A 26,273-nucleotide genomic window follows, 5' to 3' on the forward strand; every position below is an offset into this window, starting at 1 on the left:
TTAGACTCAATTTTTTTTGCTTATCTCTATATTTATTTTATAACATTACATAAATTTAAATAATATTTTCAAAACTTCTCTTTCACATCTGAACTTCAATTGTAATGTAATAAAATTTATTTTTTCTATTTACATTTTTTGAAGAAAAACTATTTTGTAAAATAACGTTTAAAAATGAATATTAATAGTTTATTCTCGAATTATTTTTTGAATAATTTTTCTGAAATTATGATAGGGCTACTTAGATCATAAATTCCTTCATAATCTAAAATTTTAACAACATTACATTAAAAAATAAGGAATTCCTGAATATATAAAGAATCTCTTTAATGTGCATTCCTTAAATTTCATTTTTACTTAAATTATAGGAATCATTATAAGAGAAAAAAGGATAATTATCTCCACATTAAATTTTCGGTTTTGAAATTCAAAATTAATGATATTGACTGAAGATTTATATATGTATTTGTAAAAGAGTTTAGATTAAACCACAATATCTATTAATTATTAAAAAAATCACGTACTTATAAATTTTCCTCATCTTCAATGCTTTTACTTGTGTAAAAATTATTTATTATAATGTTAGTAAGATAGCTGGAATGCAAATCTAATATGAGATTTTATTAAGGAACCATTCTATATTATTAATTATTATAAAATGGCAAAAAGCTTAATTTTGAGGGTAGAGATAAGTTCCATAAAATTTGTAAATGGTAATAACTAGTAAAATCATTAGGTGTGTCTCCATACGAGATACGACCTCACATGTATTTCTCCATCCCCTCCACCTTTAACGACCAAAATTTAATAGTATTAATCTGCTAACACACAAACTTCCCTGCAAAATTTTAGAAATTTTCGACAAAAAGCACAGGAATTATTAAGCTTGAAATTGGGTGAACAAAAGCGTGCTCTCCCATATACATCAACATCCGTACATATAGAAAACCCCGTAATTTTTTTTGTATTTCTCGATGTTTCAAGAACTTCTGAACCCCAAAAACCTTGGGGGAGATCATTTTTTGACTGATCGCTATGTTTTCCCTCTGTTATATATAACAGCTGGGAAAGTAAAATATAATATCACATATCAGATTCTTTACATCACGCGGAAAAAAATTAAATTAAATTGCCTACACTAGAAAAAAGATAAATAAATATAAAACACAATATTTGGAAACGTATGTGACAAACCATAACATGTTTTAAAAGGTGTTATTATTGGACTGTAATTTTCAAATTGCAGTTATGTAGATGAACGTTGAGACCTGTATAACATCGATTTATTTTTTAAAATTTAAATAAAACCGCTATTGAATTAACTTCTGTTGATTAATGATGATAATATCTAAGCGTGGTAATTCCTTTGATAATAAATATACTACAGAAGTTTTATTTATTTATTTAAATATTCATATTAAAAGATAAATGGAAATTTAAGACTTTAGAATCCTTTGAAGAATATTCATTAAATTTTAAAAACCGCTCTAGCGGATCTTGGATCAAATCTGTGTGGTAATCCTAGCAATTTTTCATAAAGGTCTGCCAGATTTATCACGCCTTCGTACTACACCAATTGGATCTGGAGGAATCAACGTTATTTTCATTTTCTAGGTAGGAATGCTTTTTAGAGTAGAGAGGGTATAGTTTAGATATTTTTATTTTTCGATATTTTTAATGAAAATAATTAAAATAATGTCTTATTTATAGGGTTCTCTGTGGAACTTTTGAAGATTGCTGGCAGAACTCTAGGATCAGAGACCATACACGTTAAATACTAGTGCTTCAGCGTGAAAAGAGTTTAACAGAATTGACTTGTACAATACTTTTTAGTTTTTCAAACCGCTCTCAATTTTCAATTTAATGAATTAAATAAACTCGAAATAATCTTTATTATCGCTACGGATATGTCTTATAGTTAGTTTTCATAGAAATTATTAGTTCATTTCTCATATTGTTTACAAGAAATTATTTTTATCCTTTACAAGAAATCAAGAGACATGTAAAATAATATTACTAAAAACGAAAGAGAAAGAAAGAATGATTGGGCTGCAATTTGAAAAAATTGTAGACTTATAAATTTCCACTGTCTGTCTGTTCATCCGTCTGTCGTTCCTTAAACTCGAGAACGGAGTTAGATAGTTGAAACACAAAACAAGACTTGGAAATATTAGGAGCAGAAGGTTCCCATTAACTATATACGAACTTCCGATTTGGAAATCACGTTATTGTAATTCAAAAGTTTTCCCCTGAAAGGTGTTAGATAAATAACCGACACGACTCTGTTGTTAAAAGAAAAGTATGATGTACTGTACAAGGACAAGCCACTACTAATTTGAGGTGGAGAGCATATACTTTACATTAAATAAATTAAAAATATGATTAAAAGTTGCTGCCTGGCATTGTAACGATATCACAATAAATAATTACTCGTTCTATATAAAAACATAAAATTAATTATTTTATTCTATTTATAAGATGACGATCTCTATACGATATTCCTTATATTTATTTTCCAAAATAAATGTAATTAACATTACAGAATTTCCAACAGTATTAAAACTTAAAAGATTGATAATTACAGTACATAATTAAACTAGGATTTAATAATTTATATAAACTTATATTTTATTATTTTTGCAAAGAATTTTATAAGTATTTTATCCTAATTTTGTTATTCGTTTTTACTGCTTTTACGGGTCCTATTAATCCTTGTTTTGGGGTAGTAATCCCACGATATATAGAGCATTACTTCGCAGATAAATAAATTAAATATCGTAGAAAGTGACAAAAATAACTGATGATTGGAGACATTGAAGTACAGTAGTTGTGAATATAAAATTAGCAAATTAACAAATAAGGGAATATGGAAACACTTGTTGAGAGAGTGAGATCTCAGGTGGTTGGTACTAAGACCATGTTTCCTTCAACACGTATAGTAGATACCCCACTGTGGGCTAAAATTAAATTACTTTATAATCGTAAACAAATACAATATTAAATAATTGAAAATCACGCGAGATTAAGGGTCATTACACGCTGTTTTTGTTTCTTAAGCTTACAATCTTATAGCGGTTCTAAATATGGTAAAAATATTTTTGATAAAATAGAATTCTTATAAAAATTGCAGCGACTTAGCTTAATCAATTATAATAAATTTATTATGAATACGATCATAATTTTTCCTTAATTTGACACTAATTGCTTATTATGATGCCGGAGAGAATTCTTAAATCTTGATTGGTGTCGTTTATTTTCAAATTATTTCTTAATGTGAATGACATATATAAAATAATGCGAAAAAATTAATTTTTATTTATTACTTTAAAAATATTTTAATCTTATTTTTGATTTAAAAGAGTGCATTTTTAATGCTTTCCGTTTCATTTATAATTTATGACAGAGTTGTATATTTAAAAAGCTACGGTGTTTTTTGTTTCTTCCCTCTTCAAACCACCCTCGCATCTAACTTCTTCAAACATTTATTAACTTTAATAATAATTAAGAAAAATGTCTATTTTAAAACTCTGAATAGACAGGATTCTGAACTGAAGCTGGAAAATTAAGTTTGACGGTTCTGTATATAGACATAATTATTATTAATTATTTAAAAATAATATAAAATTTTATGTAATTTTTAATATTATTGAATCCCTCTGGCTGGAAATGCGAGGAGTAATAGATACAAAAAAAAAAAAAAAAAATCGAAATTATTTATTATATATCATCACAATACCGGGCTGCCATTTTAAATTATTTTTTACTTTTAAAAAAATCACGTGTCTTCCTGCCTAGACCAGAAGTTCGTATATCAGATCCCCTGACCCTAAGCTTTCCATATCTGATCTCGCTTTTAGTGCTGTCTTGCCCCTGTACATCATACTTTTCCTGATAACGATCCATAACATAATTTCATTTAATTTTTAATTAATTTAATGATTTTATCATTACTTTTGATATTATTATCAATGAACTTAAAGTTAAAACGATTAAATATTGAATTTACTATTCAAAATATTTAAATTTAGAAGTGAAGTAAGGTATATATCTTTATAAAATATCTATTTATAAATATTTTCTCATGTATCAGTAGTATTTTCCAATAATATAAATAATTTATATATTATTTCATTGGAAAAAATAATTGATGCATGAGATACGTAATTTATTTTAAAGATAAGCAGTTATTTTGTACATATATATTTAAATTAAAAATAATTACAACGTACTTACAGCTCACGAATGAAAAGGGAGAATCAATGTTATTGATATTAAATTAGAATTAATTATTTTTTTATAAATCACCATAATTGGAATTGCAAATAATATGAAATATTACTTGCAATTCCAAGATAAAACTGAAGAACAAATATTAATATTGTTATTATAAATATATTTTAAAAAGTGGGAAAGTGAATTATGTCGTTATCGAATTCAATTAATGTGATAACATTATCTAAAATCTCGTCTTTATTATTATAAAAGAAGATAAAAAGTACGAAATGATGTGTATTGTGAAAGATAAAAATCACTTTTTATCTTTTCCATTTATTGAATTCTCTAAACTTATCCAAACGTGATAATATTCGAAAATTTATTGCCATTTCAGTAATTTCTATTTTAGAATTACAGTAATTTATTTGTATAGCTTATTTATTCACTTTTTTCTTGTAAATTTTAGATAACTATGCAACGTATTTACCTGTTTGGTTACTAAGCAGTTTTAAAAATAAGAATTTATCTTTATTTTAATAAAGAAAAAATCGTTATTGTTGAATTATTATAAGGACATCTTGATTATCATAATTTTATCCATGGGGATTTTCGTTTTTTAAAGGAAATACTATTATAAAATTAATTATTTACGGAAAATGTTATTATTAAGAAATAATTTGGTATACTTTATTTCTTAAAAAGAGTAAATTAGTCACAATTATCTCTTTGTAACTTTGTATACTGCATGTGTTTTTTGTAGATGCAAGAAAGACTAATCACTACAAAGCATCGCATAGAGTCATCGCAAATCAATAATTGATTTGAAATGGTAAGTAAATTTAGTTGTATGATTTAAGAACAATAATTATTTGAGAATTAAGTATATAAAGTATTTATTTTACCTAATAATTTCGCTGTAAGTGATATATTTTTTTGCAGTATTTATTAAGATATTCAGTAAAGAAATTATATTAACATAAATGTTATAAAATTTTTCTATAAAACTTGAATCTTCCTAATATATTATAATAATTATTATTATAAATATGTGATTATGTTTTAAAATATAATTAACAAATAAGAAAAGCACAATTATTTAGTGAAAAAAATCGCTTGAAAATCGAAACGAAGTGAATATTCATCACTTAAAAGCGAAGGGAAATTTCAAAAAAATTCATAATATTCATTTTTTCGTAGCCATATGGTCTAGTAGAAAGATAAGAAGGTGCACTTGTTGCTATTTAGATAAGATTACAAAAATATTTATTAATAAAAAGAAAATATTTGTTTTCTTATTAATTCCTTATCAAATGTAATGAATCATAATTTATATTAAATAAATGAAAGTTTTATTCTTTATACTTTTTCACAGGAGAAAGTGATTCTACATAACTATTTTAGAATTTACAGCAAAACCTCTTTAAGACACCACTTTTAAAATTTAGGAAAACTAGTCATATCAAGGTGCGATCTTATCAAAGAGAATGGCAAAAATATAATACTATATACAGTATTTTATATCTATTATGTATAGTATTATTACGTAGTATATTTACTATTCTAATGTAACACTACACATCCTACTGCGTAGGTATTAAAAGTTATTTTAAAATGTTATTCATTGGTCAATACTAAACTTGCAAGAAAATTTATTTATTAATGCATCATATGTGTAATGTGATGAACAGTAGACAGAATTTTGTGTTAGTTTTGGAGGTGTGTAGTAAAAAAATAATAGTAGTGAAGGGTTTATAAGTTTTAAAAAAGAATACGGCTACGTGCCTAAATAAGTAATGAATTATTGAGTTTAAACTTTTGACCTCAATTTATAAATTAATAAGACACTTCAGATGTTTATAAACTAATTAATTAAATATTATATTTATTTACAAAGTTATATTACACGTTTGAGTGACCGACTTATAACGGTTCATAGCTTGTATCATTNTTGCTATTTTTTATTGAAAATTTATTTTATTATATAAGTTTTTAAATATTTCTAAATTTTTCTGATAAAATTCTTAATTGAAACAGGTGCTTTATATTCAGTAGCGTCGTTAGTTTTGGAGAGAAGTAAGACAAAAATAGCCGATTCAATAACCAAAATTCCCGACTATTTGCGCACTTTATTCTGTATTTAAAATAACAGTAACGAAGGGTTTAGAAGTTTTAAAGAAAATACGGTTACAAACCTATAAAAGCTAATGAGTTATTAGTTTAAACTTTAACATCAATTTATAAATTAATAACACACTTTAAAGGTTTAAAAACTGATTAAATAAATATTATAAGTTATTTTTTACAAAGTTATATTACACGTTTGAGTGACCGACTTATAACGGTTCATAGCTTGTATCATTTGACAATTTTCTGAATGAAACCATTATATTCGAGTTTTGGAGTAGCCACCCCATATATATGGACTCCCCTGTTCGACTTGCAGACCTATAAATTCCCACTGGCATCAGCCTGTTGTCTGTCCTTCCTCAATCTCGAGAATGGTATTAAACAGATGAAAGACGAGACCAAATATGGAAAGCTCAGGGGCAAGAATTCCGATTAACTATATACGAAATTCTGGTATGGGCCGGAAGTCACGTTATTTCAATTGAAAAATTTTCTCCAGAACGAAGTTAGATAGATGACTGGCATGACTCTGTTGTCATCAGGAAAATATATGATGTTCAGGGGCAAGGCACTACTAAAATCGAGAGCATATGTTTTAAATCAATAGATTAAAAATTGCAACCCAGCATTATGACAATATCACAATAACTTTTGCTTGCTTAATGATACTTTTTCTATCTGAGAATCATGACTATTGATCTTTAAGGCTTCATATGACAGTTTTAGGAATCCGCTTTCACATTAAACATGCATTCTTCAAATTTATCAAATAAGTTTTTTATAATTTATAAAAATATAATACTTTCTAAACATTTAATACGGTTATCCTGAAATCGCCATCACTGGCCTATACAAAATTAGGATCTATCATATAATGTAATTTAATGTAGGACTTAAAATTTCAAGCATTTTTCACAAGTTTCTGAAATTAAAATCTAAGTGATTCTTAAATTTGGAATATTCTTTACTATTCTAAAAAGCTTTGTGTGATGGATACGTCATAATATTTACAGTTTATTTTATACTTTGCACTAATTATTCTTAAGTTTAAATAATATTAAATATATATTATATTATTTAAATTTTTAATTATATTTTTAATTTGTTTTATTTAAAATTTATGTTTTCCATCTCAAATGAGTAGTAGCTTACCCCTGTACATCATACTTTCCCTGTTAGCAACAAAGCTGTGCCAGTCATCTATGTAACTCCTTTCCGGGGAAAAGGTTTGAATTGAAATAACGTGACTTCTGGTATATAAGGGAAGTTCGTGTACAGTTAATCAAGACCTCCTGCACATATGGTTTCCATATCCGGTCTCGATTTTCATCTGACTAACTCCGTTCTTGAAATTAAAAAAGGGCAGAAAAACAAACAGACATGAAAGTGGAAATTTATTTTTTTTAAATTGTAGCCCAAACCTTAAAATTATTGATAAATTGCATTTAATTAATTATCCTTTAAACAATATTTACCCAAAAATCATTAAAATTCAAATTGTAATTTTAAAAAGCGATCATTTGAGATTTAATTACGATCTTGTTTCTTAAAGATTTATTATTAATCAATACATGTTTTCATATATTAGAAACGATTAATTTTAAAGTAATATAATCTAAGCACGTTTTCATTATTTAATTTTAATTAAATAATTAAGTACAAGTGTATTTTACAACTGACCACTGGTCCACTTAAGGCCGGATGCATCATGTACTTTGACATGAGATTATGATTAANTACGGCTACGTGCCTAAATAAGTAATGAATTATTGAGTTTAAACTTTTGACCTCAATTTATAAATTAATAAGACACTTCAGATGTTTATAAACTAATTAATTAAATATTATATTTATTTACAAAGTTATATTACACGTTTGAGTGACCGACTTATAACGGTTCATAGCTTGTATCATTTGACAATTTTCTGAATGAAACCATTATATTCGAGTTTTGGAGTAGCCACCCCATATATATGGACTCCCCTGTTCGACTTGCAGACCTATAAATTCCCACTGGCATCAGCCTGTTGTCTGTCCTTCCTCAATCTCGAGAATGGTATTAAACAGATGAAAGACGAGACCAAATATGGAAAGCTCAGGGGCAAGAATTCCGATTAACTATATACGAAATTCTGGTATGGGCCGGAAGTCACGTTATTTCAATTGAAAAATTTTCTCCAGAACGAAGTTAGATAGATGACTGGCATGACTCTGTTGTCATCAGGAAAATATATGATGTTCAGGGGCAAGGCACTACTAAAATCGAGAGCATATGTTTTAAATCAATAGATTAAAAATTGCAACCCAGCATTATGACAATATCACAATAACTTTTGCTTGCTTAATGATACTTTTTCTATCTGAGAATCATGACTATTGATCTTTAAGGCTTCATATGACAGTTTTAGGAATCCGCTTTCACATTAAACATGCATTCTTCAAATTTATCAAATAAGTTTTTTATAATTTATAAAAATATAATACTTTCTAAACATTTAATACGGTTATCCTGAAATCGCCATCACTGGCCTATACAAAATTAGGATCTATCATATAATGTAATTTAATGTAGGACTTAAAATTTCAAGCATTTTTCACAAGTTTCTGAAATTAAAATCTAAGTGATTCTTAAATTTGGAATATTCTTTACTATTCTAAAAAGCTTTGTGTGATGGATACGTCATAATATTTACAGTTTATTTTATACTTTGCACTAATTATTCTTAAGTTTAAATAATATTAAATATATATTATATTATTTAAATTTTTAATTATATTTTTAATTTGTTTTATTTAAAATTTATGCTTTCCATCTCAAATGAGTAGTAGCTTACCCCTGTACATCATACTTTCCCTGTTAGCAACAAAGCTGTGCCAGTCATCTATGTAACTCCTTTCCGGGGAAAAGGTTTGAATTGAAATAACGTGACTTCTGGTATATAAGGGAAGTTCGTGTACAGTTAATCAAGACCTCCTGCACATATGGTTTCCATATCCGGTCTCGATTTTCATCTGACTAACTCCGTTCTTGAAATTAAAAAAGGGCAGAAAAACAAACAGACATGAAAGTGGAAATTTATTTTTTTTAAATTGTAGCCCAAACCTTAAAATTATTGATAAATTGCATTTAATTAATTATCCTTTAAACAATATTTACCCAAAAATCATTAAAATTCAAATTGTAATTTTAAAAAGCGATCATTTGAGATTTAATTACGATCTTGTTTCTTAAAGATTTATTATTAATCAATACATGTTTTCATATATTAGAAACGATTAATTTTAAAGTAATATAATCTAAGCACGTTTTCATTATTTAATTTTAATTAAATAATTAAGTACAAGTGTATTTTACAACTGACCACTGGTCCACTTAAGGCCGGATGCATCATGTACTTTGACATGAGATTATGATTAAATGATAAGAAGAATAGCTGAATTTGCTGAATTTATATGAGTTATGACTAATTTTCAGCTTTTCTTTTTCATTCTGAAAAAGAAAAGCTGTATATTTTCGGCGTTATAGAAACTTTCACACAGAGTTTCTTTTATAATTATATATATATATATATATATGTTTTTACAATGAAATTTAAATTTTTTATATTGAAAAATATTATTTATTCCTTTATAAATTGACTTTCTTTCAAAAACTTATTAAGAACATTTTTATGTCTATAATCTGAAGTGATAATTTAAATTAAAAATTCGATTAAAATATAATAAAATATATTTACTTGGAAAAATATTTTAAAAACCAACAATTTTTCAATTTAAATTACAAAATAAATTATATACTTTAATAATATATAACCCACTATTCATCGTTAACTTAATATTAGTACATTATACTATGAATACATTAAAAAATAATTACTTCAACTTTCTTAAAATAATCGAGATTAAAATAAACGAAAAATTACTATTAAATATATAGGCCTATATTTTTTTAAAATTATTTTTAATTTCCTTTTAACGAAAATAATTTTAAGAAATGCTTAATTTAACTAGAAAATATTCAAAAATATTTATTTTTATATTAATAACTGCATTATAGGAACATTTTTATTAAATAATAAAGAAATAATTACGTTGAAAGTACAAAGTATTGTATAGCTATTAAGAAAATAATATTGAAATGGCATCGTCATCGTCACAATGTCGGGCTGCAATTTTTAATCATACTTTTAATCATACCCATATATTTAAAATATATGCTCTCCACCTCAAATCAGTAGTGACTTGCTCTGTACATCATACTTTTCCTTTAGCAATAGACTCGTGCCAGTCATCTATCTAACACCTTTCAGGGAAAAACATTTGCATTACAATAACATGACTTCCGGTCTAATTAGGTAGTTCGAATATAGTTAATGGAAACCTTCTCGCCCAAGGCTTTCAAGATTTGTCTTTCATCTATTTAATTCCGTTCTCGAGATTAAGGAACGACAGACTGACGGACAGACAGACATTAATCTCGATTTACAGGTCATTCTTGGAACGAATCCTGATAAATAGGGATGAATTTTTCCTTTGTCTTTTACTTTGAAATTTGAAACTTGTTCTGAAATAGCTCTCTCACCCGATACAAGTTCGTAAGTAGTTTACTTATCAATCAATAATTTCAATGAAATAAAATAAATGAAAGTATTCACCCACATAAAAAAGGAACTAATACGAATTGATAAAAGCAAATACGACATGAATGAAACAAATACTTAAATATTATACAATTAATTATTTAATGGTAAGAAAACAAAGGTTAGTTACGGCAATAAGCAAGCAGAAAAGAAGTAAAATATAGTAAAGTAAAATTATTTTTTTAATTAAAGAAATCGTTGTTGCCTGTAAGAAAATCTGTAATTCCAGACTACAACAAATAGCATTAACATTAGCAAACAAAGATGTAACACGAGTGAAGCAGAGAAAATGGAGAGTGGAACCCATAAGTTTTCTAGTTGTAGCACGTGGCAATTTCAACGCCATTGCACTCGTTTATATACATTTATTATTATTATTATTATTATTAAACATTTAAAGTAATATAAAACAATTTGTTACATAAAGAAAATTAAATAAATCGATTTTAGTAGTGTCTTGCCCTTGTACCGTACATCATACTTTTCCTGATAGCATCAGAGTCATGGCAGTTCTGGAGTCTGTTATATTGTAAAAATGACCTGTCATACTTGTAAATAAAGTTACAAGAAGATTTAAATTTTACTCAGTATTTATTTTGATATGATAAAAAATTATACATGACTGCAATTATTATAATAGATAAATTATATACTGCATTTTTCACTTTTTTATTACAGGAGAAAAAGTGAGATGTAAAACGTCTTTGCCTTTTGGGAACAACATTTCAAGAAAATGTTGTTACAAAACGTCAATATTATCTTAAGGGCATTGTTATAAGAATTAAAATTGTAACAGAATTTAGATATAAGATTATACTTATGTCATCTTGAAAAATATAAACGTCTTTAAATAAAACATCTCTACTTTATTTAAAATTACTGTATATATTTAAATATGTATAAAGAATTAACATAATTTAAACTATAATAACGATAAAAGCTGCAATTTTTAATCATATTTTAAAATTTAATTTAAAATATATGCTTTCGATTTTATAGTGTCTTGCTCCTGTACATCATACTTTTTCTGATAACATCAGATTTATGCCAGTCATTTATCTAACTCCGTTCTGCAGATAATTTTGTATTGAATCACTTAACTTCCCGTTTGAACCGGAAGTTCCTATATAGTTATTCGGGCCTTCTGTCCCGAAGTTTTCCGTATCTGGTCTCGACTCTCATCTATCTAGCTTCCTTCTCGAGATTAAGGGAGGAGGAAGGACAGACACATACCAGTGGAAATTTATAGCTAATTGGGCTGCATTTTTCAAATTGCAGCCCAATTATCTATTTACAGTATGTTTATGATAATAATAAAAAAATTTAAAATAACAAAATCCAAAAATTGTTAGCGAAAATTAAATAAAATTTGTTTACTCCAAATTAAAAACTTTTGAAATCTAATGATGATAAGAGAAAGTTTGAAAAAAATAAATAGTTATTTTATTTATTGTAAAAATATACGAGAAAAGAAAGTGTGAGACACTTCAATAGTTTTTTGAAGTTTGTATTTCTTTATTTAAGAATAATCAATACAGAAATAACGATCCCGCTCCGAAAACACGAGTTTAGAAATATATAAATGTATTTAAATTTGAATGTATTTAACAGTAAATAATGAAAATTTATATTTTAGCTAAAAAAATTAAACTCTGTAGATTTATTAGAATATAAACTTTTAATTAATTTTCCTAGATACAAAAAAGGAACAAACTTTATAAACATTTTAAAACTTTATTTTAAATTAAAACTGAATGAACTTAATACTTTATATTAAAATATTTAAATGGTTAAGTAATTCAAGAAATAAGTAATGTTTTTATATACAAGAAGTATTTTATTTACAGAAGAGTTTGGTGTTCAACAAATAAATCAATATTGTATTCTCACAGTGTTCTATTGATTTCGATACTTCCATGTCTATTTTGTGTACTATTGAAAACTACTCGGAATTTAACAAAATTAAATTTTATAGCGATTTATAATAGAATCTAATAAACAGTAAGGAGCTATTAATTACTACATATTAATTTTAAAAATAATATCAACTGTAATGAATTGTTTTTAAATTCAATCGATAATTAAATTTAAAAAAATCCAGCAACGAATTGGCTAACTTTTCCGGAAAGACTTAAAATTATCTGTGGCTCCATCTGTTATGAGATTTATTACAAAAATCTTTTATTAATTTTTATAAAATGTAAGTTTAATTTTGAAGAGAGGGATAAGTTTTATTAAAAATTGCAAATGTTAATAACGAGTAAAATCTTCATTAAGTCCGACATCACTCGAGATACGACACACGATTCTCCTCTAAATCCGCACTCCTTTAATCTTTAACCACCAAAATTTAATAGTATCAATATCCCTAATGCTCAACTTTCCCTGCAAAATTTCAGAAATTTTCGACAAAAAGTACAGGAGTTAATGAGCTTTAAAATCGTTCTCCCCACATACACTGATATCCACATATATAGAAAAAAGAACCCACGAATTTTGTTTGAATTTGTTGGAGTTTCAAGGCTCCATGAGTTCAAAAATGCAAAAATATTGGGGAGGAAAGTCTTATTTATTAAATTATACTATAAAACCTTATATTTTTTTTTTACTAAAATATTTCAAATTTGAATTTTTGATGTTTCAGATTCTGATGATTTTTTTTTCGTTTTGTCTTATAAATTTTATTTATACATTTCTTAATTTTTTAATAGAGTATTTAATTCTATTAACAAAACTATTTATTTAAAAAAACTCAAAGTAGATAGCCAATTAATTACAAGAAATTACCACCAAGTCGTATCGTAGAACGAGCTATCTCAATAAAATATATATAAATAACTTAACAACAATAACAATAAAAATTAAGTTAATAAAAATAAAAAGAATTCTATAATAATTATTTATTTATATTTNTACAAATTTTATCTTTGTTTTTAGGATTGTTATTTTATTTATTAATGTGCCAAATACAACAGATATCTTTTAATTAGTCATTCCACAGTTTTACTTCAAATTGTGCGATCATACAGAAGTAGTCATTTGTTACAAGTTTATTGTTACCATCAATGTTATGAATTAAGTTGCATGATGTTTAAATGTTAAAAAGTAATGTATGATGCAATAAACTGATGACTGTTTATAAGATTTATAGATAAAAGAAATCCTGTTTAATAGTATTCTCTTGAATGCTGTTGATATTTGTTTCCATTAAAATTATTTTGATACAATATTGTCTAATTTTTATTTATTTTAGAAAATATTTCTTTTACATCAAAATTCATTTTTGGAAGATTAGAATTTAAAATAAATTTATATAAAACAGCAATTATAATCTGTGTTAAATGATATATATTTTAGCATTTTTAAAGCATGAAAATCTTTGATTTTGAATTTTAATTAATTAATTAACAGTGAAAATATTCTGATACAGATGACTGCTTATTAACTGTAACTAAATTAATTTTGATCTATTTTTAACCATGCAAGTCATGTTTTTACATCATGCTTCAATGCATATAAAATATTCGTATACAGCATATAAATTGTCAATTTATACTTTTTCACAAATGATTTGTAGAATCAATAACTAAATTTATATCAAGTATTATATATATATATATATATATTAATCTTGAAAAAGAAAATTTTATTTCTAACAGTAGAGGTTTTAATATAGAGAAACTCATTTTTCTGACATTTAATTATTTGACAGACACTTACAAAACTTGAATAATTACAGAAATTTATTACGTATGTCACGTTTAGCTTTATTTACTGATATTTTAATGAAATATGTAAGGGCTGCCATGCTGTTACATAAATTAATTTTAGTCTACATTCTTATCTTAAAAGCGTAAATCTGTTAAGTGGTGTATACACGCAATAATAAGAGGCTTGTTTATATGTATTTAATAAGCATCAAAGATATGATACAGCAATATTATAATCATATGTTTGAAAAGAAACTTTCACAATTAAAATAAATCTAGTTATAAAAATATATGAATGAATGAAATTAGTTCCCTGAAGCTATGTATTTATAATTGAAAAAATCCAGCAACGAGTTGCTTAACTTTCCCTGTTTTTATCAGCATTTTATTAAAAATAACTTTTATACTATTAATTATTTTTAAAAGGCAAAATTTTAGGGTAGAGATGAGTTTTACAAAAAAATATTGTAAATGTTACTAACGAGTAAAATCTTTATTAAGTCCGACTCTACTGCAGATATGACAAACGACCCTCTTCTATCTCCACATTCCCTTATTCTTCAACCACAAAAATTTAATAGCATTAATATCCCTTATATACAAACTACTATGGCAAATTTCGTTATTTAATCTGTACACCATCCTGAGATATTAAACGAAATATGAATTAACACCCTTACATACGTGCATAAAATTTTTTCCTGTTTTTTGTCATGTTTGGGTTTAGAGGGTCTCAAAACGTCGATATTTGCAAAATTCCGGAGATCAAATTTGACACGATTCCAATATTTTTCCGTGTTATGTATACATAGCAGCCAGGAAAGTAAAAGGTATTATCACAGAATGTGAACTAGAAAATACAATAGATAGTTTTAATTAGAGTTTACTTTTGTAATTAGTGGTATCTCATAATAATTGTGATATTACAAAATTTTATATGTATTTATTTAATTTATTGTTATATTTAATATATATACATAATCTCTTATTTCTTCCGAGGAAATTAACAGAATTAAAAGTTATTCGGGTGTATTTTACACATTAATCACATTAGTTCCCCACTCAAATTTCAATGCAGATGTATATAAATTATATATTTATTATATATAAAAAGTAATTATAGTATGTACAGTACTGTACAATATCAAAGTCATCTATTCAAAATGCTAGTAAAGGTGCTTCAAATGTTATTCAAAATTTGCTCTATTGGTCTAAATGAGCCTCATTTATAGAATACATAAAAATTCTATTCTATTTAGCATTGAAAGCGGGGGTGGATGTAGGAAATTTCCTAAGGGACGACCAAAAGACAAATTGAAATTAATTAACCATAAAACTTAAATTTATTTTACTGGTTACAAAAATACACACAAAGAAAATATACACTCTTAAAACAACAAATAAATATATTAAAATTAAGTTAGAATAATTTATTTACATTTTAGAAAATTCTCAATAAAAGTATATGTATCTTTAAATATTCATTTCCTCAGAGTGGACGTAATCTCTCTTTAAATATGTTCTGCTTCATAGCCATTACTATGGTTTTAATTTCCGTTATTTTTAAATAATTTAAGTTAGGATTTTTCTAGCTTGAAACCAGTTAAAATAAAATGTATTGAAATCAAAACAAATTTTAAAATACATTTCTTATTTTAAGCCATATCTTACATATTCACAACTTTAAAAGGAAGTAAAGTATGAATAAAAAAAGAGTGATTTAATTATTTATGATTTTCTCTTTATTAAATATCCATTTTTCAAATTTTCAAAATAGGCTACTTGTAAACCACTAAGTTCGAAATTTCACTAACAAGTAAGTACCTACATGTTTATGAGAATGGTACTATAAATAATATATATAGGCCTATATATAAAGAACATAATAGTAATACTCAAGAAAATATAAAAAAGGCCAATTTATTTGTTAAATTGAAACGAATTTATCTAATTTATATAAATAAAAATATGTATTTTGCCTTTATGTATATTACCATTTTTCATCTAAAACTATAATTTATTGGGGAATTAAAATAGTAATAAAGTTCTTAAGCTTATAATGTAAAATTGTGATATAAATTAATGTTATTATATAAATTTTTGTGTTATTTATCAAACGTGTTTAGTAATTTAATTAATTATATGAAGAAGTGGAAATATGTTTAAAACAAACTATTCAAAGCAGACTGTAAAAGAACTGTGAAATTTCCTTATGACATTAGAAGAAAGATAGAAAAAAAATACTTCTAATACCGTTTAGTTTCGAATTATTTAATTTTTGCTATTTTTTATTGAAAATTTATTTTATTATATATAGGCCTGTGTATTTTAATTTGGCAAAATAATATATGAGCTATTTTCGGATTATAAAGGTTTGATGTATTTCCGATCTAAATTTGTGCTCTTTAAACAGTAGGCTAATATCAAATAGCTAATATTACACAGTTAATTATACTTGAGTTTATTTATTAAGAAATCTTTCAACAAAGAGGAAATTTCCTATTTAAAAACCAAACAAGTTTTCTCAGTTAAAATTATCAATGTAATCCGTGTTCAAACATTAATAATTTTAACTGAGAAAACTTGTTTGTTTTTTAAATAGGAAATTCCCGCTTTGTTGAAAAATTTCTTAAATAAACTTAAGTGTAATTGAAAGTGTAATATTAATTATAATTAAGAAAATCGATGCAACAAAGATTAGTATTATTAAATAGCATTTAGTCTTACTAGCATTATTGCAGATGAAAAATTACCTAAAAGTTTTCTATATTTTCTTTTATAAAATGATATAACAAGATAAAATATCAGTTTTAATAGATGTTGAAAATTGGTTGAAGTATATGAAGATGATTGTATAGCGAAAATTGAAGAATGAGAATTCCTGATATTTAATTGAATTCTTATTTTTATTTTAAGCAACGCAATTCCGAATTAATTTAATTAAGTCAAAATATGTATGCACAGTATGTATGTTTGTTAGGTAATCAGTTCTATACCGTTCAACGTATCCGCATCAAATTTGGCACGACTATTCTTCAACACTAAAAAATAGACTGTTGGGTCCCCACCTCCGAAACATCCTTAACGCCCACACCTCTTAAGCCCGAGCAAGCGTTAACACAACATTATGGTTTCGCATTGTAAATAAGAAGATTAATAAATGTACATTTTAGTTACTAAGACTATTGTTTTTATCACCCTCACCAACTTAAAGCCACGTAACTATTCAACTCATTTAAAAAATACCGTACAGAGTTCAACCATCCCCTCAATGCTGAGCACGTGCAACTATTAATTGATAACAAATATTTACACTATTGTGTAAAACAAGGGTGTACTTGATTAAATTTTTAATTTGCGTAACTAAATTTATCTTCTATCTTCTGCTTTAGCGTATCTTCTGCTTTAGCATTAATTTCTTGATTATTTAATAATGTAATTTTTAACATATAAAATAAATAAGTTTAAATGCAAATGTTATATTTATCGATGATTTAAAACATTAAAAATAACTACATTTCCTCTGTTAATGGAATTCTAATTAAAGATAAAAGCAAAGATAAATTTCTAAAGTAATAAATAATATTTAGATATCATTTTCCTTGCATTGTTGATTCAAGGATAATTTCAAAGTATATAAATTTATTAAAATTAATCACAGAATTGATCACAATTATCTCACTATTAATATCCAAACTAGTAGATGAATTAGTAATTAGTGCATTGTCTGAAAATATGATAAGCTAATTTAAACTTGATACAAATCTTTAAACTCCTACATTGTAATTTAATTACTTCAACAATTGAAAATCGAATCAAAAGTTTTTATTATAGTAAAATATTCTACAAATATTAATTTATCATCTATCTTTAATTAATATGATAATTTAATTTAATTATATTTACCCCAATTGTTGAAGACGTTCATCCAATTTTTGAAGAATCTGTCTTAAGAATAAATTTTATTAGTATTTTTATTAATGTGAGGCATGTATCGAGGCAAAAATTAAATTAAATGAAAACTAAATTACATTAAATTTTATTTAGTTATGTAGAATTAAATTAAAATTTGAAAGATAGATTGCTAATTATTTTATTAGCTTTAATAACGATTTTGTTAAGTTTACATCTTTTTTTAAAAATCTAGAATCTGTTAATTCGACATAAAAAGTGTAATCAGGTTAAGATAATTAGAAACAAAGAAAATACCCTGCACATTTATTTATTCTAAATCGATATATATCGAAAATAAAGTTAGTTATCATGACAACGTTCAAGATCAAGACTGTAATGTAATCAAATATACACATTAATTCCATAATTGCCGCTGTCGATGCTATTAATTTTATCATTTCATAAAATAATTTAATGTTTTATTAGTGTAAACTCATTCTGTTGCAGATTTCAGAACGAAGATAAATATACTTAATTAAAATATCATTCATTAAGTAGTTCATGTAATAGTATTACACATCTTTAAAAATGAGTACTTAATTGTAAAAATAAATGTGTTCGGCCATCTCTGAGTATGTTGACAGAAAAGGAAAAAATCAATTTGAACGTATTTATTTACCCTTAAATATAAATAGTATATTCTATTCATTTGTTTAATAAGACTGTTATGCTGTGAGTCATGCTTCCTACATCAAGGAGGAGAAGACACGTGTCAGGAAATGAAAGAAATCCACAATTCTCGTGTACAGTACATCTCTACTATGAGTAAAAATATTTTACAAAATTATAATATAAATCTCTCTAATTTTTAAATTTACATTATTATTTGAAGAGCATAATATTTATTATTATCACGTTGTTATTACTGTATTCAATCATTCGACAGATGGTGAGAATATATTCAAATAAGTTGTCATAGTCGAAAATAATAATAATATAAATAACGTTAATTAAATATTATTCTTATTAAAATATAATAACACTTTATCATAATTAATATACAGGACCATGCGTTATGGTAAGAATATTAGAATTAAGTACAAAAAGCAAACACATAATTTGTATCTTATTACTAAGTTGTTTCTAATGTTTTAATTGTAATATTAAAATATGTTTTTATTATAAAATAATAACAGAATCCAATAAAAATATTACGAGAAAATAATATTATATACTTATTTCCTTTGAAATAAGCGACATTTGAGAAGCAGGAAAGTCATTCTAACAATAAAGCAGTTTTTAATTTCCAATAGTTACACAAAGATAAACAAAAGCAATCCAATAATCGTAAACAAAAATTACCTTTTATTATGATTTCTTGACATTAATTTTAAATCTTTAAACAAAATTGATACATTATTACTATTTCGGCGAGGATAATATTTTCACGAGAAGTTATGCGGTATAGCAACTGTTGTAGGGATTGTAAATTTACCGACTTTTTTTATTTACCGGTAATTCGGTAAATGAAAATTAAAATACCGGTTTACCGGTAAATTCTTTTCCTGAAAAATAAAATTAAGGTGATAAAAAAATATAAGTAATTTTGATTTCCATTTCACATTTTTTTATTTCAAAGATATAAAATATAAAAAATATAAAAATTAAAGTGTTATTCTAAACAAACTATAATAATAACTTTTAGAAACATAAATAAAATAATACAGAAAAATAAAAATAATACAGAAATAATATATAGTACCTAATACCATTTTATTTATTACCATTTTTTTAAAAAATAACTTCTCAAGAAACTTAAATTATTTAAAGTTTTATCTCCTAATTTTGATCTAATTTTTGTACAAAATAATCCAGATTAGGTTAGGTTAGGTTAGGTTAGGTTTCTAGACTTTTTCGGACAACATCTTTAAGTAATAAAAATCTTTCCAGCATGTTTAGTAAGCTATTCCACCTGGTTCTAAAATCTAAAATTAAAGAAAGTTCTTTTCGTGAGAGTAATGGGGATTCCCCACGAAAATAAGGTTAGAATAATACATATTTTGCACAATCTTAAGGCATAATGTTAGAATCTTGTAATAAATATTTGTATTTAATTATTTTAAACAGTTGTTAGAAGTAAAAAATTTATTTAAGGTAAAAATTTTAATGTTATTTTACAATAATATTGCATTAATGTCCTGTCATAATAGGATGTATTCAAAATTGCTATTAATTTAAAAAATACGTGAAATATTTACGTATTATTATTTTTAAATATTAAAAAAGGAGATATTTACCTACTCTTTAAGAAAAACGTTGATTGTAAAGATTTCAAACCTTTAAAAATCTCAAAAAACTGCAGAGCACAAATCACATATTCTAACTATAGCTTTCTGTACAATTTACAGTGTCTCTCAAACCCAAGAAAGTTTAAATTAAAATTAAACAAAAAATATCTCACATAAAATTAATAATTAGGTATATTGTTGCTTACACTTGTTTTTTTCCAATGTCCCTTTAGCCCTTTTAAATATCTATAAACACAATATTTTCTACAATAAAAATTTACCAGTAAATTTCAAAAATTTACCGGTAAGTTTACCAAATGTTTTTTTGTCAATTTATCTGTTAACCGGTAAATCGGTAAACCGATATACAATCCCTAAACGGTTGTGTCTACAAGATGTCTCTTAATAAAATCAATGGCGTGTTACCCTATGGCCAAAAAGGGAAATTCCCTGGAGTTCCAAATTTCTAAATATATCCGAATAAAATAAATTATTATGAATTAAGTATGTACAGTACATTGTGTGTAGGCGTGTCTGTGTGTGGTGTATATATACTATCCGTTATTAAAAATTAATTATACATACATAATTATTGAAGTTTTACTTTTATATTTATTTGATTTAATACAAACTACACTGAGATTTAACGTATACAATATGAACTCGTAACACAATAATATAACTAAACACACATTTTTTATTTAGGTACAAAATATATAGAGTAGAAATTATATATATATATATAGCCTATATAATACAGAACGTAGAAGTATAACATTGATCTTAACGCTACGAGCAATCTTTTTTAGATTTGTTTGGATAACAAATAAGGGCAAGAACCAATTCTTAATCTAGTAAAATAATTATATAGAATAAAGGGAAACTATTATAAATACCATATGCACCGGTAACTTTAATATAATAGTAAAAAGTAAACAATTTTTCCATTTAATTCAATTTTTAAGTTTATAGAAATGAAGAAAGATTTAATATTTTATTATACAAGCCAGAAAAAACATGACTTTGTAGTAAAACACTATTTATTTATACATTCAAATCGGAATTAGTTTACGAAATAAAAGTTGATATATTAAATTATTTAATTAAATTTGCATTTTGAAACAATTTGAAAATTTGTTTACGAGTTAACGTGACGATCGTAAAATAAATAATATACATAATTTCTTTATTTATTTATATTTATGTATATTAGACCTTGAAAAACATTTTCAAGGTCAAAAAAGGTCCCATCCGATTCTTAAAGCATGATTTCCTGTGTAACTGTATTAAAAAATTAAAGGTATATTCAATACTTTTGGAATAGAAAGGGTAAACGAACTTTTGACTCACCCTATATAGGGATAATTAAATAAAAAATAAATTAAAAAAATACCAAAATATTTTCCTTGATGAAATCTTTTCTCTGTTTTGTTTGTCTCAGAAAGGTTCAATAACATTTAAGTAACAAGAAAATTCAATAGTATATTTGAATGAACGAGAATAAAAGGAAACTGCATTATCTGATCTATTGCAAATTGTTTTTATTTAAAATTAAATAATTTTTTGTTTTATTTTTATTTGTTTATATAAATCTGTATTTACAATATTATGTAACAAATACTAAAAAATACAAATTATTTAAATATTTGTTATATAACCAGTTACATTTTATTAAATCTTTATTTTCAATTTTGAAAGTTACTATTATTATATTATATTATATTATTATATTAACCTGTTTTAATATATGTATATTATTAGGCTTCAATTTTCAAATTGAAGTTCTATAGATTCCCACTGTTGTTCGCCTGTCTGTACTGTACTGTACGCCCGTTTGTCTTCGTTAATCTCGAGAACGAAGTTAGACAGATGAAAATCGAGATTTAAAAAAATATATATATTCTTTAATGATAAAAGAGAATAATTAATGTTATAATTTTAATTAATATTGTAATGCATCTCTGAATTGAAATTAAACGGTTTATAAAATATTTTCACATCTCAAAGTGAAAATAATATTAATAAAAGAATGTAACTGTTTTTGTAATTCTATTTCTCATACCAAAAAATCTATTTAACTCAATCGACTTTTCTTACTTGCCTCCAACTTTGATAAACAAAGCCGCATACATATTACATTCTCAAAAGTGAATCCATTATGGGCTTGTCATATATTTATTAATATTCTGATTGGTTCAATAAGAAATTCCTTTGATTTTTATTTATTTATAGTTTTGCTTTTCCTCTCTGAGTATGATGAAGTTGTATTTTATTTATTTTTAGTAGTAGCATGCACTAAAAGAAACTTTGAAGTTATTAATACTTCAGTTGAGAAAATAAAATTTTTATTGACCCAAGAAGAGGATAATTTAGTGAAATCACAGTGTAATTTGCAGATAATACTATAAACCAGCAGTTCTCGACCAGTGGTACACGTACCACTGGGGGGTACGCAAGAAGGATCCAAACGAAAGATGACATACGAGTGGAAAAAAGGTTAAGAACCGCTGCTATAAACAGTAAATCATAAACTCTGTTCGTAAATCATTACAGATATTTCAACATATATTTTATTACAGAAGAATAATACTTTTGGTAGTCATATATATATATATATTTGATATATTTATTTACATGGACAATTTGTACACTAGTATAGAGTAGTTGAAAGGTATGGTATACGCCATTTTATCTGACACGTATAAAAATAATATACAAGCATATTGGACTCCAATTTGCCAACCTACTGTCGTTCGCCTGTCTGTCCGTCCGTTTGTCTCAAGAACGGGGTTAGATAGATGAAAATCGAGACCAGATATGAAAAGCTTGGCACCGGAGCCATGATTAACTATATACGAATTTTCGGGCTGAACCGGAAGTCATGTGATTTTTATTAAAATTAAAAGATGGTTAAAATTGCAGCCACGCATTGTAACGATGTCACAATAAATATTGTTCGTTTCAATTATTCTTTCATTTAATTTTCAGTATATTCAATGAATGATTTTTTAAATGCAAATTTAGATTTTAATAATTGATTAATTAGAGTTTATAGATTGAAATTAAGAAATTTAGTAATTCAGTTTCCAATTTATATTAATTTTTTAAAGAGAAAAACGTATTTAGGTATAAACATTTATAATTAAATTCGTAAACTTTAATGTAAAAACAATAAATATACCGATAATTTCAGTAAAAAAATAGGTAAAAATGTAATAATTTTTTAAAGCCAAATATTTATTTGTATACACTTTCGCGTATATTATATTTTTATATTTTAAAGATAGAAGGGTAACCTAACTTATTTATTTTTTTATAATTCTTAATTTAAATTACTTCATATAAATTTCTTATTATTTATTTGTTATTCGATAAAAGCTTTTTCATAACCAATAAAAATAAGCATACAAACTCAAAAATTCTCAAATTTGAGTGGCTGTTTTAAATCCAAGAGCTATTCATAGTACTTTGGCATTAAGATATTTACATAGTTTACATGTTAATTAAGTGCTTACAGTTAATTTATAACGTCGATTTATTTATTTAAATTAATATTTCCTATTATAAATTCGTTCTGTAAACAGAAATTACAGAATGAATTTCTGTATCCAGACTCCGCATCCTTGTATCTTGATGAAACTTTTAAACAAAATTAAAACATTCACTTCTATAATTTAAATAAAATTTTATTATATTTTATATAAATTGATAGATTATTTATAATTCTATATAAATAAATGATGAGTAAGATAGATTCTCTATCTCTACTTATATAATATGTTCAACTTTCTTCTCATCGGAGGAAGAAAGTTGAATATATGATTAAAGAGCTTCTGAGAAAATAACAATTGATTAGAGATCATGTTTACACTATAAATTATATGCAATAAGATTCCAGAAATATATGGAAGATGTTTAGATTGTAGATGTTGCTTAAAGAGATAATGTCATAGGAAAAAAAAAACATGAATTGCGAAGACAATCGATATTACTTAATTCTTTAGGAATATTAGTAATTCCTATAATATAAATGAGTAAAAGTATAAAATAAAATAAATTAATAATTAAACTCTAATTTAAATATATAGAATACGTTAAAAACAACAGAAACTAATATGTAAAAATGTATCCAATTAATAAAGTATATAAGAAGAATTCTAGTAAAAATACTACAGGCTAATTACAAATTACAACTAATTTCGTTGACATTTAAATATGTACAGTACATTAACTATTATAATTCAAAGTAAAATATATACATAAAAAGATAGTTTATTTACGTTTGGATATCCAAATTAATGAATATTTAATTTTTCAGCAAACCCCTAAAGTTGTTTACTTGTTATCTTGAAATTAAATTACACTATTCTACTTTTACATACAAACAAAAAAAATGAGTGAATTCACAAATATGATTATAATTTTTTAATTTCATTTTATAACTAAAATCTAAATTTTCATGTCTAGAAGGACTAGCTAAGTTAGGTCGGTGTATAAAAATTAATATGCAAAAAAGATATATAGAAGTAATATTTCTATATATTTTTAGTAGGACAGGTTTATTTCATCATATTTTAAAATTATTAATATCATTACAAAGCATATTTTATTGAAATTAGATTAAAAACATTATCATGTTAATATCTACTGCAGCTTAAGAAACAGAAAATATTGAATTAATGATCATGATTTAATGATTAATTTACATTTCCAGAAGAATTATCTTTAAATTATACATTAAAAATATTATTTTTATAACGAAAATTAACATTAATTGCATTAATGTTGACTGAATGCTGTACAATTTACATAAATGCTGCGAGTATTTTGAGTTTGATTTAAAATATTATTTAAGTATTAAAATTTTAATACAAAATTACTTTAATTTATTCGATTTATGATATTAAAAAACATAAAATATTTAAGAAATCTGATAAAACAGTGGACAGTTTTATACAAGAATTTTTAAAAAAAATTACCTTATTAGAGTATTATTCATAATAAATTATTATGTTTAAATTCCGTTATAAATTTATAAATATTTTACATAAACAATCAAAATTTTAAATTTATCACATAACATTTATTTTAAAAACAATTCTAAATATTCAAATTAATGGAAATTAATTAATATATTTATAAATTTTATTCAACAGGATAATATACGAAGTGAAATTATTATGATTAAATATAAACATGTTTCAAATGTCTAAGATTTTTGAAGATTGCCATTCTGTGAAATTATTTAATTAACTGATGAATGTGAAATTATTTAATTGATGGTTAAATATATTATTTAAATTCCTGTATGCTGTAATTTTTATAAATTACGCTTATAGTTTATAAGTTAAATATTGAATAAGTTATATTTTATTCAGTAAAGCGCACTTAATAAATTA

General features: G+C 24.8%; 1 protein-coding gene across 1 annotated transcript in view; it reads right to left on the reverse strand.

Moving 5' to 3' along the window:
• Positions 1–26,273, reverse strand: part of LOC111633674 — a 70,795-nt gene that overhangs the window by 7,941 nt on the left and 36,581 nt on the right. Inside the window, exon 2 of the mRNA XM_023378286.1 lies at positions 18,599–18,649. Within this exon, the coding sequence (XP_023234054.1) occupies positions 18,599–18,649 (51 nt within the window). The remainder of the gene's footprint in view (positions 1–18,598; positions 18,650–26,273) is intronic.

This window comes from Centruroides sculpturatus, unplaced genomic scaffold, assembly GCF_000671375.1.
Source record: "Centruroides sculpturatus isolate CEXI.00-Female unplaced genomic scaffold, Cexi_2.0 scaffold853, whole genome shotgun sequence".
Lineage (NCBI taxonomy): Eukaryota > Metazoa > Arthropoda > Arachnida > Scorpiones > Buthidae > Centruroides > Centruroides sculpturatus.